The sequence below is a fragment of the Pinus tabuliformis genome, chromosome 5_1 (genome assembly GCF_031772625.1).
Source record: "Pinus tabuliformis cultivar Carrire ecotype Pingquan chromosome 5_1, CPIR1, whole genome shotgun sequence".
In the NCBI taxonomy this organism is placed as follows: Eukaryota; Viridiplantae; Streptophyta; class Pinopsida; order Pinales; family Pinaceae; genus Pinus; species Pinus tabuliformis.
The window spans coordinates 783,530,973-783,552,068 of record NC_142305.1 but is presented as its reverse complement, the minus strand read 5'-3'; the positions used below and the strand labels follow the sequence as shown (position 1 = coordinate 783,552,068).

The following is a 21,096-nucleotide window of genomic DNA, read 5'->3' as shown; positions in this document are numbered from 1 at the left end:
AACCTGTGTGTTGATGTCTAGATCCCGAAGAGGGAGGGTGGCGTTGGTCATGGAGCTTCGACCTTGGATACGCACCTAGACCCCTAGGTTGATGGTTATCAAGTAACCCTGATGGTACCTAGTTTGGCTGAAAGCTTGAGTCCATCTTAGTCCCACTCGGATAGATTACCATGGTTAGGTATCTAGTCTGCAACACTGAGTGTGCTAGAACTCTTTGTAATTCATTTTTGAGAACTTCCATGTACCTCTATATATATGTAATTATGAATAAATAACTAGTTAAGAGGGAGTGTTGAAGAATGTAACTAGTGTCGGTCTTCATAATTGTATTTGAGTCATGATGTAATGTATTTGTCAAAAGAAAGAAAGAAAATATTTATTATTAAAGAAGTTGAATTATTAAAGCATGGGTTTTATGCTTGGGTCAATTATTTTTAGGTCAAAGTCTACATTGAAGACTTCTAGGGTTTATGTCAAGTGTCCTTGTCCATGTCATAATGTAAAAGACCCTTCTTGGGCTTTATTTGTCAAGAAAGAAATTTATTTTATTGTAAAATAGGTCAATTAGGCCTCCTCCACCAAGTTGACCTCAAGAAAGGACAAGTCGGCCTCAACAAGGGAATTCGACCTCACAAACTCACTATATATTGGAGCAACTCGACTCATTTGGAAGCACATCTCTCACAAGTTTGAATTGCAATAGTTGGAAGCAGAAAAAGTGCGAAGTTCAAGAAGGAAGTTGGAATCGAAGTTTTTGGGTCTCTCTCTCTCTCTCTCTCATGTGCAACGAAATTTTGAAGTTGCATCAAAGCTGTGAAATTGCATCGAAGCTGTGAAGTTGCATCGAACTTATGAAGCTGCATTAAGGTCGAACCTGTGAAGCTGCATCAAGGTCGAAGCTGTGAAGTTGCATCGAAGCTCTGACGTTGCATCGAAGCTCTGAATCTGCATCAAGGTCGAAGCTGTGACGCTGCATGAAGGTCGAAGCCGTGAAGCTACTAGGCTAAAGCTACTGAAGTTGCTAGATAGAAACTGCAGTCCTAAAGCTGGGTCAAAGTTCTAAAGCTAGGGGTCGAAATTCTGGGTTGAAGCGGCATTTGAGATGCTGGCACTTGGTAACTTTGGAAGAGAATATTTATCAGAAGGGAGAGTTGACTTGGTGGAGGAGGAAGGTCTTTTGGTCTAGGGTCTTGGTTTATCTCAATTTGAATCTACTGAAGGAAGAGTTTTGACTGGGTTTTCCCCTATAAAGGGGTTTTAGCCCTGGCTGAGTGCCTACATCTAGTGTCCTTGATCTTCATGTTTTTACTTTGATGATTGCTTGATGAGAAGAAGATAAAAGAAGAACATAAAGAATTTAATAAGAACATAAGAATATCACAAGTAATTATCAATATAAGGAAATATTTCTGCCTTTCCGATTTTATAACACTCCACTTGTATGTTAACAATTAACATCTTGTTCTTGAGACTTGTTGAAAATTTTCTTGTGGAACGTCATATGCCTTGATGCTCTGTTGTCCACATACGAAGCGACACCGAAGGGATATTAATAGGAAGGCATGAAACCATAGAGGAGGGAGTTTCAAGCTTGAATGCCAACTCATCCACTTCGGGTGAAGTATTGACACTCCTTGCCAATTGCTTTTGTTGCTGCTTGCCTTTTTGTTTTTTTTCTTATTTGGACGTTGATTAGCGAAGTGTTTACTTGTGAAATTTGTAATATGTTACATGACTTTGGTCCTTGATAACATGATTTGAAGAAGATCTCTCGTCCTTACCTTTTGTGGTCCCCTTTTCTTTCTGTCTTTCCTCACCTTCCTAATAGATGATGGATGCCCATCATTTTCAAAAAGGGTAGGCTTGACAGGTTGCATTGTGCATGGTGTGTAATAAATAGCAAGCAACACTGATTGCACAATATATGGAACACAAAAGGAAGAGTTAGTGGTGTGCATTTACAAGACTTTGTGAAAATGGCAGGATCCATAACCTTACCATAATGCAAGTAGTGCAAGTTTAGTGGAATACAAAGAGTGGTTGTGGAACTTGAAGATATGTGACACATCCTTGAAACTTGAAACCCAACCTACTGAAGTAGAAGGTATGCAATCCAGCTTTTCTGAATCAATCGACTTGCAATCCAACTTTACAGGAGTGAACTTATAACCCAACATCACAGAAGCAGCAAAACTACAAACCAACCTCGAAGAGGTAGCTGACTGAAGATCTAATGTTCGAAGAATATCCTTATTTAATCGGCAATATGATGGAGAACCATCACTTTTAAAAAAGGGGAGGCCTCATTAGTGGCCAGGCCACATTGAGCAACAGCATTATGTAGTGCATAGTGTGCAATATATGGCATGCAAAAGCCTAGTGCACAATATATGGAACACAGAAGGAAGAGTTTGTGTTGTGTATTTGCAGGAGTTTGTAGAAATGGAAGCATCCACAACCTTAATACAGTGCAAGGAGAGCAAGGACAGTGTGACTTAATGAGAGGTTGTGGAATCCGATGATCTACAAGAGAATCTTAAGGCTTACAAACCAGTCTGCAGAAATAATAGGTCCACAGTCCAACTTGCAGAAGCAGCAAAAGTTTAAACCCGTCCTTGCAGAGGGAGAAATCCCACAACTCGATGTTGGATAATGAAAGACTTACAAGAAAACATTGAGATGATGAATCCACACACTGCGAGTTGTTCCCAGAACTTGTCAGTGGCAACAGCCTCGGGAATCTTACAGAGAAGTCTTTACTGCTTTGCTCTGGGATGCGTGTATCTGTTGTAATTGACAAACATTTTTTTTCCAATAGTTTATTGAACTCCAAAAATAGTTTATTGGTTCTTTTGGGTCTTTAGGTTCTCAAGGTTCTTCTGATTCAGTAGTGGATATAGTTAGGAGCACACAGGGTTTAGATGCCAGATAGAAAGTGGGAACAAAATTCCGGCTGATTAAATCTGATTGTTTTCAGAGGCACTAGTGTTGGTTAGGGGATTCATGGCTTTGTAACGTACATTGATAATGTGTGAATACATATTTTCACTTTTTCTTTGTTTGTGCAAACATATTTATCAAACTCTGTTGGTTGATGCAAGTGTTGTAGTTGTATTGAAACAAACATGAAGGTAGGTTGAGTGAGGAGTGGATTGGTCTTGTCCTAGGTGGGTCATCTAGCCAAGCAGAGATGACTTGCCAAGTTTTTCTTGCCTATGTCTTGTTACTATGGTAACGATTACAATAATTCTATATAATATCCTTATAAGATTTTGAATCAAAGGCTGTAAATCTACTATGTTGAGTAAGAATTCTAATTGCAAGTTTTCAATGTATCTGTCTTGGTTGCAGACGGTAGTAGGTTATCTAATGCAGCAATCATAGCAGCTTGCTGTTCTGAAATCTATAAAAAGGTTTCTTCACCTAAGCAAGCTTATGCAAAGTGATATGTTGTTTCAGAAAACCATCATACAAACTTTAAATTTTAGTTTTCGAGTCCTAGAAACTACCAAAGCTCATGCATATTCTGACCAATTTATGACAACCTTAACCTTTTCAGGATGAACTTGCAATATACCCCAAATAGCAAGTAAAAACAATTGAAATGAACTTTATTTCACGTTTATCTGACACTTCCCTTACTGAACTTTCTAAGTCTTGACAAATATGATGATGTTTTTCTCATGTACGACTTAAGATGAGAATATTTGTCCAAGTCTACCATGACAGAATCATCAAGAAAGGGCCTAACATCAATCACGAGTTATTAATGCTAACTTCTGGGTTCAAAATCCTTCAAATGGGTGTGAATGAGGCCAGGTGCAATCACTAGGTGATTTTGATAGCATAGAAACGCCCCCGTAGCACTGCTACATAGCTGAAGAATAGCTGTAAGAAGCATTTTGGAAGAAAAGATTGGTGGAGTGCTGGTTGAAAAGAAGGCATCAAGCTTGTGAATTCCTGTTTTGTTTTCAAAGCATTCATTCAAGTATCCTCCTCCACTGTGCACACTTTATGGTGACAAGCCTAGTTTGCTGAAATACAAAGGTTAATGAATCATTCAAGTATCCTCCTCCACTGTGCACACTTTATGGTGACAAGCCTAGTTTGCTGAAATACAAAGGTTAATGAATCCAACAAAGCATTAAGCCAAGGTAGATGCTATTGACTTGCAATTTTTGTTGATGACTTAATCCTCAATACAGGCACCATGAACGATCCTTTCAAGGTTGCAAAATCACTGGAGAGCCACAGGGAGATGAAGAGGGATGGATGTAGCCATCTCCGAACAACTCTTCTGATTGTCTTTGTATTTCTGCATGCTACAAGACAGGCATACAGTACAACACCATAAATCATTGCAAGCTTGTTTTGAGGTAGTCTCTAGGGCACCTCAGCCTCAAATACCTCTAGGCTCTAGTAATTCAGCCAATGCTCAAGTCTTCCTCTTGTTCTGGTTACTTTATGGCTGATGTACTAGCCCAAACCAGTGGTTTGGTCTCTTACAGTTAATCATAATCAAATGCATCTCTTTTGAGAAACATGACATGCTTCCTTGCCTGAGAATTTCTTACAAGGACATAATGCATGAATAGTGGTACTGCCCATAGAAGGTATGAAGCACCATATTCAAAAAACTTATCTTTGGAACTGTTATTTTAGGCTTCATTTATTTGAAGCATCTGCTAAAGAAAATGCTTGAACAGTGTCGAAGGTTCCAAGCCACTCCATGGAGTCTACATCTAAGTTGTTGTATTTAGAAATAATAGAAAACTGAACTTACGCTGAAAGAAACTTATTTTCTGTTTTCATTAGTCTTTTTTTGGATGATGGTAGGGGTTTAGATGTGGTTGAGTCCTTATTCTTATATTTTCCACTGCAGAACTTGCTATCAGGTTCCATGGAGCTCCATCGATAGTAACAACCACTCTGTCTTGTTTTTAGCTTCTATCTTTAACATTTAAGATGAGAGAATATTCCATATTATACAAATCAACCACAGAATCATCAAGTATGGCCCTTTCAATTGATACTTCTCATTTTATCGAGAGGAAACATCTTGAAGAAAAATATCTTCTCCAATTTTTGCTGCTGGAAGCACCAATTCATCAAACTAATGTTACCCCCACTACTGAAGACCAGGATGCAAATGGGAGGAATTGATGGGGAATGATAGCTTACTAGTTCTAGGTTATGCCATTATTGATGGTTCTCAAGTTGTTTTTTCTAATGTTGTAGTCCTAATGCATCCTTACCTTCGAGAAACAGTTACGAGGGCCAGATCAGAAGAAATATCAAGACACTATCTTGAAAAGGAGGTCCAACCAGCCTATAAGTATTCACCTAGTTACTTGTATTCTTCAGGTTTGAGGCTTTAAAAGTGTTTGCATGATACGCATAAGTATGCTGACTATGCTTCTTGTTATGTGCAGCATACATTTCTGTATGCTGCTGATATTCTGCTCCATCTTAATCTTTGCCTCACTCTCCCCCCATCTATTTGACTCTCATTTTAATTTTGCTACTTTGTCTAATTTCTTGACATTGTTCAACTTACCTTTGTTATGTCAGCAATAGAATTGGGTTATTGGGGCTACTGATCCATATAAGGGCATCTCCAGTTCTGAGAAAATGAAATTCCCACTGTTTCTTGGTAAATTATGGTGTTCAAATTGAAATGTTCAGGCGGTTTCTAACTAGCATATGATGACTAGGGAAAATGGAAACCTCTGAATTGAGTAAATCAATAAATGAATGATCAGAGAATTTTTTTTACAAGGTAATAATATAGAATATCAGATAAGCGTAGTAGTACGAGGTAATTAAAAGTACAATGATGGAACTGAACACATAAATAAAAAAGATTTAGCTAGAAAGAGAATTGTATTGGCTCAAATGCAGTGATATTACTTGTATTGGCTCAAGTGCAATGATATTACTTTCTTCTCTAGAGCTAGTGATATTACTGTATCGATAATCAGTATTTAAGGAGGTGCAAGGTTCGGTGAAGTTGAAGCCATGGCAGTTGTAAAAATATTCGGAGAGAATATCTGAATGTTGATAGAAACCCTTAGGTCTATTGTTGCAAGTAGAAAATTGTAGAAGTGTTATTGGTGAAGAAAATAGCACCTCCCTTTCTTAAGAAATCCTTTGGTAGATTTGGAATTGTGTTTGGATATGTGATTTTCTCATATGATGTATGACTAGCAAAATCCTTGGGTTATTTGGGTTTGTTTTTCGAGTATGATTACTCCTCCAGGCATTACTTTGGTGATTATATTCCTCAAGGCATCACTTTGGAGGAAGAAATTGAAGTAATCTTTGCCAATCTGCTGTTAGTAGGATATCTGGTCCAATGAAATATCCATCCTAAAGGTACAAACTCTAGGGTGCCTAGTATGCTGTATAACCGTCACAGTCGAAGGAACTGATAGATTAAACTGATAGGCTAAGGCAGAAGGAACAGTTGAACGAGTGACCCAAGTGTACTAAAGATATCAGGTCCACCAAAGTACCACAGGAAGGATAACAATGCAATTTCAAGGTTTGTGCATGTATTGCATTAACATCTTTTGTTTCTGGAGTCTATCTCATTCACTTATGACATCTTGAAATTTACTCTCCATGCGTAGAATCCAGATAACAGTGCTGACCTTTTAAGTGCAGTAATATTGTTGGAGACCAATTAACAGAAATGGGAAATAGGAATCAAACGTGAAATAAGAAAAATAGTTTTGTTTCTAGATTGTATTTTGTTAAATTCTTCAATATACAGACTCTTGCTTTAATTATGTATAGTTGAATTACTTGCTTTTGGGTTGAAACAATAAGGGAGTGTCATTTATTTTTTGATAATCATAGAAGACCACATATTCCAAATGTGATTCTACTAAACTGAATGAATGAAAATAGATGAAATTCTGTGAAAATAATGTCAGAGAGTTCAATTGAAACTGAATATAGCTTTCCAAACTATAAGATAGAGAATGGTGGATAGACTTCTATTTTAGGTGTCATGTTTGTGTTGGCGCAAATCAATCTATGCATTGTCCTTCTAACGATGCCCTAGTTTATTTTCTTTGTCTTGCAGTCTATATTGCGACCTAAGAGTGCAGAAGAGGAAAGGAATGAGCTTAAGGCACAACTGCTACAGATGGAGCACGCACTTCAAGAAAAGACAAAAAAAGTTTTTCAGCTAGAGCAGGACTTGGAATATGTTAAGGAATATCTGACAGGTTGTGAAGCTACAACGTCAAATTCAAACAATAATGATGCCTCTGAAGAGAGCACGAAGAGGGAACCAGAAATATCAAGTATCACAGCCACTAAATCATTTGGTGATTCTGCTGACTTTTAGGCCCAACGGCCATAATATGGAAGATGATACAGCTTTGTCGCTGTTGATTCCTATAATGTTTAGTTCTTTTACACTAATATAACGATCTTTATTTGACGATGGACATTAGGTTTCTTTTGGTGGAATCTCTTTAATTAAATCTGAAATTATTTTTGAATGCTTATCTATACTTGATCATTTATGGAATCAGCTCCTACATATTTGTGATTATTAGAGTGTCTGGTAGATTCTCTTATAGGGATGGGCATTCCTAGAAATGTGGGGATTTGATACTTGTCTTTTCTTCCAGTTTTAATTCTGCTCTTCCTTTGCGATATCAACGCATCTTTCCTCGTAAGACTTGCTATCTTATGATTTTATTCCATTGTTGCCTTGGTTCTGTAGGTCATACAGTGTCCCTTTGGTTTTTCCGCCTCTCTTTTCAGATGAGAGTATGAAAGCCATACTTGCATTATCCGTTCATTATGAGTATCCTTTGAAGGGCATGACTTCATAAGGGATGGTTTACCTAAAGAAAGAGGGACTAGCGAAGGTTCTAGATATGGTGTAGAAGTCTATAGTTTGCTTCGTCGGCTCTTTTATGTTGCCCTTAGAAAAGCTGATTTTGATTTCGCAGGGTCGCTGAATCCTTTTGATTGTTTACATAGGAAATAAACTATTTCAGCTTCACGCGCGGATTTGCTAATTATGCCCTACTTGGTTTTGGCTTCTGCTGCAATTCCGTTTTGCGGTACAAAAATCGTGTTTAAATATGTGATACGATAGAACATAAGAATATACAAATCAAGTGAAATTGTAGTGAGATTTATGGGGTTTTCTGATCTGAAGTTATAACTAATACTAATAATTATTCATAATGAGAAATAAAGGTTTTATGCATTATAATTATTCATAATGAGAAATAAAGGTTTTATGCATTATTTTTTTTAGATTGCAAATATAACTGGGAAGTGGTATATGTGGAAACGTGACCTCAAAAATCAATTAAATATTATTATAGATTTAGTGACTGGGGACATAGGTTCAAATAAATACCGAGTGATTAATAATCATATCAATTATGATTTAGATTTAATTGAATTTAAGAATCATTAAATCATTGTTTTGATTTCGCATGACTTATGTGAGTGACCTTTGCATGAACGATGCAAGGGGGTTTGGTGTGGAAACCATTAAATGTTCACTTAAACTTCTTGATGGAAATTGCTATTGCATGTAAACCATTTCAGGGCTCATAACTTTTCAAAGCAAGGGTAATTGACTTCAAATAACCAAAGTGATTGATAAACACATCAATGATGCTTTAGGTGTAATTGGGTTTAAGGATCATTATATCATCATTTTAATTCCTTACGACTTACGTGATTAACCTTTGCATTATCGTTAACCATTTACTTCTTGATGATAATTGCTCTTGCACAGAAAATGTTATGTAGAGGTCATAGCTTTGATGACGAGAGCATAATTGACACGAATGATGAAATCTGAAACAAAATTGAAACTTAGTAAGTGATTAGAAGCCTATATCCATAGATAAACTATATATGATGATTTGGGTGTGAGTGGGCCCCACAGGTACTACCCTATGCATGCAACCAAAGTATTGGGTATTGAGGTAAACCATGTAAGCTACGAGTGAATTAGTGACAATATGTGTATTTTTGGATGATGAATCTCATCATGGGATAGTAAGAACTTTTTGGCTTGTTATAAATCATGTTAATGATTAGAGTTATGTAGCTTGTGTGGTAATGCCCATGTTTTATGTTCTTTTAGAAAAGGCATTTGCAATTGATGTAGAAAGGACTAGACCTCGATGGTCCCTATGCATTGTTGTAAAAAATTGTGAGGCTTAATAAATTGTGAAAACCCTTAATGCTAACAAGAATTCCCCTTGCTAGGAGCTCATTTTTATTTCTTTACTTACAATTGATTAAGATACCATAATTTACATGAATGATGAAATCTGAAACCAAACTCGAAACTTAGTATGTGATTAAGTATTGGGTAATGAGGTCAACCATGTAAGCTATGAGTGAGTTAGTGACAAGATGTATATTTTTGGATGACGAATCTTGTCACATGATAGCAAGAAATTGTGGACTAGTTAATAGAAATTATGTTATCCATTAGTGTTATGTAGCTTGTGTTGTGATGGGCATGTTTTGTGTTTAAAAAAAAGGTATTCGTAATTGATTTAAGAGGACTAGATCACGATGATCCCTACACATTGTTGTAAAAAACTTGTGAGGCCTAATAAATTATGAAAACCCTTAATGTTAATGGGACTTCCCCCTTGCTAGAGGCTCATTTGTACTTCTTTACTTACAATCGATTTTCTTCCAAGCATTGTAGTACCTTATCTGCATGATGGATATGGTCTTCCCATTTTCTCTTGTAGATTAATGTGTCACTAAAGAAGAGTAAGGCACATTCTCAAAGAAAGGAATTGTACAACCTATTCGCGAGGCTCCTAGAATGTGGGAGGGGAATTTCTCAACTAGAAGGGCGTGATCATGAAGTCATAATGCTGTTCATGAACCTAGAAGGTTGTATTGGGTGCAATCCTTTCTAACCTCAATTGGTTGGCCCTAAATTTTAGATTTAATTGTGAAGAAGATGCATCATTAATTTGCAATAAATAGTTCATTAAGAAATTGAATATGAAACTTATGTTTAATGGAAATTTTATTAAGCTATCTGTATTTATACACAATTTCATGTTGATAAATCTAAGGCAACTAGATTAGGTGACTTCTCTTACTTTGATAATTGCTTGTGATGTATTTTACTTGACTTGATTAACTTCTTCTTTTACCCTATTATAATTAGTGTTCTCATCATCAAACAACTACCAAAACAATAAAGAATATTGAGACGAGGACACAAGATATAGGCTATCAACAATGGCCAAAACCTCTCCTGTTGAGAGGAAAACCCACAAGAACTCTTCTTTTCTTATAGGACATTCAATTGACGAATTCCAAGACCAATGACCCTTAACCAAGTCCAAGTCAAATCATTTCTTTGATCAACTCTTCTTCCACAAAGTCAACGATGGTCAAACTTGTTGTAACACTACAAACTTTAACTTCTCTTCAAATTTTAGGCCTCTATCATAGGTATGCAATACTTGGCATGCCTATAATCTCTACGGTTCCACACATGTGGATAGATTAGGGCAGATTTGCAATTCTTCTCTTCCTTGCGTGGGATGATCCGTATTCCTTGTCAATCCGGCTTAGTGAACTGATCCTTGACACCTTGTTTTAGCCTCCTGAAGTGACTGTAATTTTTAATCTTCGTTGCAACAGAAAGTAGCCCTAAATATCTTGCATGTGTGAGGTGTATGGCCCAAAAACAATCCTTCTAAACTTCACTTTTCTCCTCTTTGGTTTCTCTCTTTTTTTGGATATACTCGAGCTTGTTGTTCTTCAAAACAAACTTGATTGATTCCCCTACTAATGAGGTCGAGCTCTCTATATATAGAATTCATAGGGTGCCCTAATACGCTGACTTGATCCACTTGGTATGCTGACTTATCATCCTTTTGAAGGCTGACTACTTGTAGCACTATGACGAGGTCTTGGAGGGTATTTGACTCTAATTTGACTCGAATATTTTTTTATTTACAATATGTAAGATGCCCAAAAGGGTCTTCCATACATGACGACGACTCAGTTGATTTGTAGACTCAATGACAAACCCTAGAAGCACTCAATGGGTACTTGACCTATAAAACAAATAACCTTGAGCATGAAACCCATGCCTTAATAATAACAATAATAATTTTATCTCTCTTTACTTCAAAATACATAAAATCATGATTACATATGTCATTATGAAGACTGAACCTAGTTACATATTTCAATGCTTCCTCTTAACTAGGGAGGTATTCATAGTCCATACAAGGTACTTGGACATTCTCAAACTGAGGAATTCTCGTAAGAAGAGTCAGATTGGTAAGCCATCTCATAAGCTACTTAGCTTATGTCATAGCATCTCATCATACCAACCAACATTTTCATAGAGCAAGGCCTTGACTAACAACTTTATCTCTCCACAATATCAGAGCACAATGTTGACGAGACTAATGACTGATAGACACCACCATCATTGTCTCTCAAGGAATATACCCCACCTGAGTATTCACAGGGTATGTCCTTTTAGGACAATTCATATCTTGGAATAACACATCCTCAAGGAATTTCCTCTTCGACTACTCTTACCTATTGGATGCCCTACCACATCCTCAAAGAGTATCGGAATCCATCTCAGATGCTTACCCAATCCTCCATTATTTCTTTACAATATGAAGACAAGAATGATGTGTCTCTCTCCCTCTCAAGTAGGGAATATATGCTCATTCCTATAAAAAGAATATACCCAAGTTCCCTCTTAACTAAGGACTTGTTACCAATACTATCAGCTCTTTGGTGGAGATCATGGTACTATCAGCTGCTTGTAGGGATCCTTCTTTCGATGTCATGAACTTCTTCTTCATTATGGAGCCTTCATCTTCTAGATTTTCTTTGTAGGGCATTGACCATCCATCACTTTCCTTCAACAAACCATAGGGTTGAACCAATAGACATGTCATCCTTGTTTGTTGTTTGCATTATGAATTACGTGTTGTCTTTGATGGTGACCTACCTGATGAATGACAACCTACTTGATGAGTTGTCTCTTCATGGAAACTTACCTGTTGAAGATGTAAACAAGATGTGACATAATGTTTTATAGATGTGACAATGTTTTGGCAAAGGCATAGCAATTTAGAGGCAGAGGTATGATAAAGTTGAGAATTCAAGAAGTATACGCGGGTTTTGTTAAACAAAACTGCGTACACACATGAGTATGAAGAAGCAAAGGCTCGTACAGTTTCCGCACCATGGTATTCTAAATACCAAGGGTCCTTACCATGGTATTGCCCTGTGGTATTGAGCACAATAATAGATGCTTTGATCCTGTCTAAGAAAACCATCCGCTGGAGTATGGTTTTGACCTGTGGTATTGAAAAAGGCTAAACTATATAAGGTGACGCAGATGAGTGTGTGCAACTGATGGAAATATTATGAATAGCTAGATCTGAAGCAAATATGCATGTTATGGGCTATTGATGCTTTGCTTGATCTAAACTAAGTATGCACCCGAGAGTTTGATGATGGATCAGATCCAATAGTTTTGAGATGATAATCATGGTTATGGGATGATTTGATTTGTGTTGATGGCATCTTAACGCATGATTTGTCTGTGTATGTCGAGATTTGGGTATCTCTGAAGTTATGTGTTGCAGCGAAGATTTGACTCTGAATTTGCAGATATGTACAGGGGTTTTATAGCTTGAAAAGTGCTTACACATGTGGATGTGTTTCTGGTAAGTCACGTACATGCGGGTTTGGTTCCTGAAAAGCACGTACACACGCGAATATGCTTTGAGGAAAGCACATACAAAAACTAGGGTTTTGATGAAAAAGAATGTTTGATTAGTTAATAAGTTTTTGATGTGTTTTCGTTGTCTGTCAATGAAATCTTCTTAATGATCTGTGCTTAAACAATGATGGTCTAATTGTGAATTGATTAATTGAAGAATGTTGAAGTTACTTGCTGATTGAGATTGAAGATCATAGAAAGTTTTGTGATTGGTTCAGAATGTTCCAGTAGATTTGAGTATGATTCAATGTTTGTTTCAGAATGGTAGTTGTTCAATTTTCGGTTTTAATAGGTTTAAGATCTGTACGTGGGTATGATTCATGAAAGACGCGTACATACACGGGTTTGCTATTGTAAAGTAGCGTATACAGCTTGACAGATTGTTGACCAGGGTTTACAGTAATAGGATCTAGTGTCTGTGATGTGCAGTATGATGTCTGATATTCTAGATACAATGATCTAACTAATTGGTTGAGTTTTGATTGAGTTTCAGTGATTGGTTGATTCAATTGTGTCAGAGTTTGATGATTGAGTTACAGTTATGAGTTATAGTTTCATGATTGATATTGAGCTTAATGTTGGTAGTGGGTCCAGTCTGAAAATTTGATTAAACGTGGCCTACAAGTTATGATGTGTTGTAGCAGGTGGATCCAGTGTGAAAATTTATGAAATGTGGTCCCCAGAGTTGAGGGAGTTGGAGTTTCCTTCCAGTGGTCATTGGTAAATCAGATCAGGGGGTTGGAGCTCCCTTCCAGTATCAGCTGGAGAACGAGTGAAGGTTGTAGTCTTCTGCAAGTTGGTGCTTGCGTACTGGTACAAGTTCACACCAGTACAAGCGCCAGGGTGTTAGAGCTCCCTTCCAGTAGGAGCTGGAGAATGAGCGAAGGTTGTAGCCTTCTGTAGGTCGGTGCCTGGTACTGGTATGAGTCTGCACAAGTACACGATTGTAAAATGATTATATATATATATATAAAAGAAGACATAGACAACAACAGCGGGTGGTTTTTTCCCGCATTGGGTTTCTACCTTAAATCCCGGTGTACATGTGTGTTGCTTAGGTGTGATGGTTTATTTTTCTTACTGTACATGGTTACTATCTATCTAATGTTTAATAAAGTACTGATGCACTGGCTGAAGATAAACATATGATCAATTAATTGAAACATAGGTTTATTGGATGTACTCTAGTTGTATTAAGAACAATTGCGTACAGATGCAGGTACCTTTCAGTGAAGTGGTGTACATAAATCAGAATATGAAATGAAAAGTTTGTGATTTTGAATATATTGATTCACCCCCTCCCCCCTCGCAGTATTTTTCCCAACAATTGGAATCATAGCCGGTCCTTTGGCAAAAGCTTGATCGCTTGAAGGAGATTCGTCAAGACAATGGGAAAGACATAAAAGAAGAAAGCAACCCCAAGGAAGAAGATAGTAAATGGAAGCAGATATTCGGAAACATTATCAGGTATGGAATTTTGTTCTAAATGTGATCAATTTCCTTGTGTATGCAAAAATGATAGTAATGAAGAAGATGAGTTTGATCAAGACTGTCAATTACTTATGGCATTTGAAGATGAGTATGATGATAATTTCATGGATGCCCTAGAAGAAAAATATATTTTTGTTGAAGAAATATCTTAGCTTAAAATTTGTTTAGAAGAAGCTAAATTAATAGAAGAAACTTTGAAGAAACAAATCATAGAAAAATAAGAACATAATGAGAAGCTAGAATGCAAAATAGTTAGCCTAAGGAAAGAACTTGAGAAAGAAAAAGTCTTAATCTTAGATTTTCTAAATGATCTAAAACCTTGGATGAAATCATCAAGGTTCAACGCTCACCTCTTATAAGGACAATACTTGGATACTGTGAAGAAACATAAAAAACTGTAAATTCTTCTACAAACACAAGAAGCTATCTCAATGTAGTAAAAGGAAGCAGTGAACATCACTCTGTCCTACAACAAAAGAATAAAGAACCAAATACAGAAACATGAAGCTATTTCAATGCAGTAAAAGGAAGCAACCAACATCTCTTTTTCTTACAACAAAAGAATAAATGACCAAATACCTCCCAGGTAAACTCTTCTCTGTTCAATCAAAATAATAACACTAGACAGGACTATGCTTCCAGACGATTCTACTTTAATGGAAAATGTTTTGCTTGTCACAATTTTGGTCATAACGCTGCTCAATGTGTTGCTTACAAAAGTATCATGACTAGGGAAGAAATAAAACAAAAGAGTGAGAAATTCTATCACAATGATTTCTTGCCTCTTCAATATGAAAGTAAATGCTCCATTTGCATAACTTTGGGCATAAGGAATCTGAATGCAGGAGCAAAGGTCGATCAATATCTCAAGATAAGCAGATGGAAACAACATCTAAGGTATGGAAGAAGAAAACCATTGAATCTGAGAATTGTGGTCTAGCTTTATATGCAGGGGATCAAGAAAATCTGTGGTACATTGATAGTGGATGCTTAAAACACATAACATGTGATAAAGATAAATTTATGTCTTTTAATGAAATCAATAAAGAAAATAACGTAACTTTTGGAAACAATACACCTGCTACTATCAAAGGAAAAGGAATTGTTATGTTAAAAGAAAAGGTTAAAGCTGGAAATGTTTTATTTGTTGATGGATTGAAGCATAACTTGTTAAGTGTCAGCCAAATGTGTGATCAAGGGAATGAAGTTGTTTTCAGATCAAAGAATTGTGTAGTTCAAAGTCTCGATACAAGAAATACCATAATAAAAGGAACAAGAATTCCAGGTAATGTCTATGTCTTGGAAGACGGTCTTGAACATTGTTACTTAAGCAAAACAGAAGAAGGTTGGTTATGGCACAAAACACTGGGACATCTAATCTTCTGTCAATTACATAAGTCAAACAAGCTAGGAGTAGTTCATAATTTGCCAAACATCTTTCTACCAGAAAATACCATATGCAAAGCATGTCAATTTGGTAAGAAAATCCGGGTACAATTCAATGCCAAAGAAAGTTTAGAAAGTAGGCCTCTTGAACTTGTTCATACTGATGTATGTGGACCCGTAAAGAAAAAGTCACTTAGAGGAGAACAATATTTCATCTTATTTATTGACGATTTTACTAGAATGTGCTGGATTGGTTGATTGAAGTATAAAGATGAAGCATTTGATAAATATAAAGTCTTCAAAGATTTAGTACAGAATGATTTAGGCTTGAAAATCAAATGTCTTAGATATGACAGGGAAGGGGAATACATATCAGACAAATTTTTCGAATTTTGTGAACAACATGGCATCAAGAGGCAGTTTTCTATAGCTAAGACTCCTCAACAAAATGGGGTAGCAAAAAGAATGAATAGAACAATTCAAGAAATGGCATCTTCCATGCTTGATGAGTCTGGGACATCTCATATCTTCTGGGGTGAAGCAGCACATAAAATGACTCATATTCTTAACATAGCTCATATTCGTGTGAATAGTGATAAAACACCTTATGAACTTTGGTACGGTAAACACCCAACTGTTAAGCGTTACATAGTTTTTGGAAGTAAGTGTTATATAAAGAATAATAAGGATAAACTTGGAAAGTTTGAAGCTTGAGTTGATGAAGGAATTCTTCTTGTGTACTCTGCTAGAAGCAAATGATATAAATGTTACAATAAAAGACTAAAAAAGATTGTTGAATGCATTGATGTTGTGATTGATGAAGCATCCACAAGTATCAAAAGGGAAGCACCAATAGATGACGAAGATCCTCTTACATCTAGCCAAAATAATGAGGAGGAAAGAATCAATGAAGCATCAGATGAAGGAAGTGACAATATAGAAGAACCAAAAAAGACTCCATCAAGGTATGTTCAGAAAAACCATCTAGAATCTCAAATTCTAGGTGGTAAGGAATCTGAAATACAAACTAGAAGAACTCTTGTTGGAACTGCTAGTCATCTAGCCTTACTATCCACAATTGAACCACAAAATGTAAATCAAGCTAGCAAAGATGAATGTTGGGTTAATGCTATGCATGAAGAACTTGATCAGATAGAAAAGAATCACACTTGGGAATTACTTCCTAGACCTCATGATAAGAATGTAATTGGGACAAAATGGGTTTTTACAAATAAACTAAACGAGAATGGAGAAGCAATTAGAAATAAATCAAGACTTGTTTGCGAAGGTTGTGCTCAACAAGAAAGAATAAACTTTGAAGAAACATTTTCTCCTGTAGCCAGACTTGAAGCGATAAGAATGTTTCTTGCCTTTTCAAGCTTTTGTAATTTCAAAGTCTATTAAATGGATGTTAAATCTACATCTTAATGGGGACCTAGAAGAAGAAGTCTATATCGAACAACCTGAAGGGTTTATTCTAGGTGATGAAAAACTTGTTTGCAAACTCAAGAAGGCATGGTATTATCGCCTTGACAAATATCTTTAACAATAAGGCTTCACTAAAGGGTATGCAGATAGAAACCTATATATAAAGGTGGATGATGGTAAACTTTTAATTGTTATTGTTTATGTGGATGACATCATCTTTGGTAGTAATGAAGAATCCATGAGTCAAAGGTTTGCTTCTGTCATGCAACAAGAATTTGAAATGTCTTTACTTGGTGAACTAACATACTTTCTTGGTTTACAAGTTCAGCAAGAAAAGAATGGCATCTTCCTCTCACAAACAAAGTACCTTAAGCAAATTCTAAGGAAATATGGAATGAAAGATTGTAAACCGATCTGCACACCCATGGTGACAAGATGTAGTCTTAGTTCACATGCTAATTCTCCTGCAGTCAATCAACTAGAATACAGATCCATGATTGGAAGTTGACTTTATCTTGTAGGAACATGACCATATATCATTCATGTAGTTGGGATTGTTGGACGATTTCAGACCAATCCAAAGGAAACTCATCTTCATGCGGTCAAAAGAATCTTCAAATATCTACAAGGCATTCAAAACCTTGGTTTATGGTATCCCAAAGATGCAAATCTTACTCTTCATGCTTATACAGATGCAAATTGGGCATGAAATGTGGATGATAGAAAAAGTACTTGTGGAGGAGAATTCTATATGGGGCCTCGCTTGGTATCATAATTTAACAAGAAACAAAGCTCGATTTCTTTATCTACTGCAGAAGCATAATATGTAGCTGTTGCATCATCCTGCACACAACTTCTTTGGATGATGCAAACATTGCAAGACATTCAAATCAACTGTTCTCCACCCATTTCTTTTCTATGTGGCAATGCAAGTGCAATTAGTATTTCAAAAAATCCGGTTATGCACTCTAAGGCCAATCATATTCCAATTAAATATCATTTTCTAAGAGAACATGTGCTTGAACAAAAGGTTAAACTGGAATGTGTTCCTTCAAAAGAACAAGTTGTTGATATTTTTACAAAATCTCTTCCACATGAGGCATTTGAATATCTCAGACATAAATTAGGAATGGTATTTGCTTCATCACTTAGTTGATGCTTCATGTTCAAGGGGAGTAATACATATGTGAATTGATGATGACTCCCATGGTTGTTTTTGTTTTTCATGCTGCTTATACTACTGACAGTGTTTCTAGTGTAGTCATAATTCACAGGTACAGAAAACACAGACTTAGGGGGAGCTGAAGGTGTGAAATTTTAGTATTTCACTTTTTGTATGCGGATCCTATAAAGAAAAGTTGTGTGTATACACGAGTTCTGAATTGAACAATCGCGTATATATTGGTATGATGAAGAAATAAGCTCAAATTTTGCTTGCTGGTTTTGGAATTGGTCTGCAGAGATGGCACAAGTTCAGGGGGAGCATTTGCTTCAAATAATGCATTGTTGGCATTATGCTTTCTTAATGATAGTTATCAACAGGGTTTTCTTCTTGATGGTACTATCAAATGCTCATGGTAAAGATCATATGTGGTGTATGTAGTTGCTGATGACTATCATGATCTTTTTGAGGTCTTTGGTCTTGGTTATAAATATCTTATCTATCATTTGATGTAAAGATCATGTAAAGACCTATGATGTAATCATTGTAAAATTCAGTCATGTCTGGACTATTGTGGTCAAGTCCTTTTGGATATGTGATGTAATTTGTAACCCCATTGTGTTTGGGAAGTTGATGTAATAATGATGTAAAATATGTAAACCCAATGTGATTGGGTGATTGATGTAAGTTTGATTCCTTGGTGATAGGACAAGTCATATGAGTCATAGAGTCATGTACTTCATTGTACATCCGTCAAAAAATTCAACATGTGCTTAGGGGGAGCATGATCAATGTTCATACTCAACAGTTCATATATGGAATCCTTCATTCAACGTTGGTTAGCGCTTTGCCCTTGATGTAAAAGGGGGAGAGTAGCTTGGTGTTTGGAGAGTAGCTTGGTTTGGTGCTTAGCTTGATGTGTTTTATAGGTATTTATAGGTTGTGGTGATCAAACACCAAAGTGGTTTCCATCAAGTCCAAAGGAGGAGATTGTTGACATTATTAATTATATGTTGTCCTTGATGGAAACCTACTTGATGAATGACAACCTACTTGATGAGTTGTCTCTTGATGGAAACCTACTTGTTGAATATGTAAACATGATGCGACAAAATGTTTTACAGATGTGATACAATGTTTTGGCAAAGGCATATCAGTTCAGAGGCATAGGTGTGATAAAGTTGTAAGTTCAAGAAGTATATGTGGGTTCTGTTAAGCAAAGTCGTGATTATGAAGAAGCAAAGACACGTACAGTTTCCGCAACATGGTATTCTAAATACCAAGGGTTCTTACCATGGTATTGCCCTATGGTATTGAGCCCAGTAACATATGTTTTGATCATGTCTAAGAAAACCATAAGATGGAGTATGGTTTTGACCTGTGGTATTGAAAAAGGATAAACTATATAAGGTGATGAAGATCAGTGCGTGCAAGGTGTGCAAGTGATGGAAATCTTATGAATAGTTAGATCTAAAGAAAATATGCATGTTATGGGCTATTGATGCTTTGCTTGATCTAAACTAAGTATGCACTCAGGAGTTTGATGATGGATCAGATCCAATAGATTTGAGATGAAAATCATGATTATGGGATGATTTGATTTGTGTTGATGGCGTCTTAATGCATGATTTGTCTGTGTATGTCGAGATCTGGGTATGTCTGAAGTTTTGTGTTGTAACGAAGATTTGACTATGAATTTGCAGATATGTACGCGGGTTTTATAACCTGCAAGGCACGTACAGACGTGGATGTGTTTTTGGTAAGTTGGGTACATGCGGATTTGGTTCTTGAAAAGTGTGTACACATGTGGATATGCTTTGAGGAAAGTGCGTACAAAAACTAGGGTTTTGATGAAAAAGAATGTGTGATCAGTTAATCAGTTTTTGATTGGTTTTTGCTGTTTGTCAATGAAGTCTTCTTAATGATCTGTGCTTAAACCGTGATGGTTTGATTGTGAATTGATTAATTGAAGAATGTTGAAGTTACTTGATTGAAATTGAAGATCAAACAAAGTTATGTGACTAGTTCAGAATGTTGCAGTAGATTTGAGTATGATTCAATGTTTGTTTAAAAATGACAGTTGTTCAGTTTTGAAAGGTTTAAGATTTGTACGTGGGTATGATTCATGAAAGGCGTGTGCATACACACGCGAGTTTTCTACTGTAAAGTAGAATATACATTTTGACAGATGGTTGATCAGGGTTTACAGTAACAGGATTTGGTTGGGGAGCATTTGCTTCAAATAATGCATTGTTGGCATTATGTTTGCTTAATGATTGTTATCAATAGGTTTTTCTTCTTGATGGTACTGTCAGATGCTCATGGTATAGATCATATATGGTGTATGATAGTTGCTGATGACTATCATGATCTTTTTGAGGTCTTTGGTCTTGGTTATAAATGTCTTATCTATCATTTGATGTAAAGATCATGTAAAGACCTATGATGTAATCATTATAAAATTCAGTCATGTCTGGACTATTGTGGTCAAGTCCTTTTGGATATGTGATATAATTTGTAACCCCACTGTGTTTGGGAAGTTGATGTAATAATGATGTAAAATATGTAAACCCAATGTGATTGGGTGATTTATGTAAGTTTGAGTCCTTGGTGATAGGACAAGTCATATGAGTCATAGAGTCATGTACTTCATTCTACATCCGTCAGAAACTTCAACATGTGCTCAGGGAGAGCATGATTAATGTTCATACTCAACAGTTCATATATGGAAGCCTTCATTCAACATTGGTAATCCCTTTGCCCTTGATGTAAAAGGGGGAGAGTAGCTTGGTGTTTGGAGAGTGGCTTGGTTTGGTGCTTATCTTGATGTGTTTTATAG

General features: G+C 36.3%; 1 protein-coding gene across 2 annotated transcripts in view; it reads left to right on the top strand.

The window, feature by feature from the left end:
• LOC149167282 (uncharacterized) overlaps positions 1-7,520 on the top strand; it is a 73,304-nt gene extending 65,784 nt beyond the window's left edge. For both annotated transcript variants that reach the window (XM_089432923.1, XM_089432922.1), the window contains exon 3: positions 7,091-7,520. In XM_089432923.1, the coding sequence (XP_089289049.1) occupies positions 7,091-7,357 (267 nt within the window). In that variant the 3' untranslated portion in view covers positions 7,358-7,520. The remainder of the gene's footprint in view (positions 1-7,090) is intronic.
• Positions 7,521-21,096: the final 13,576 nt, after the last annotated feature.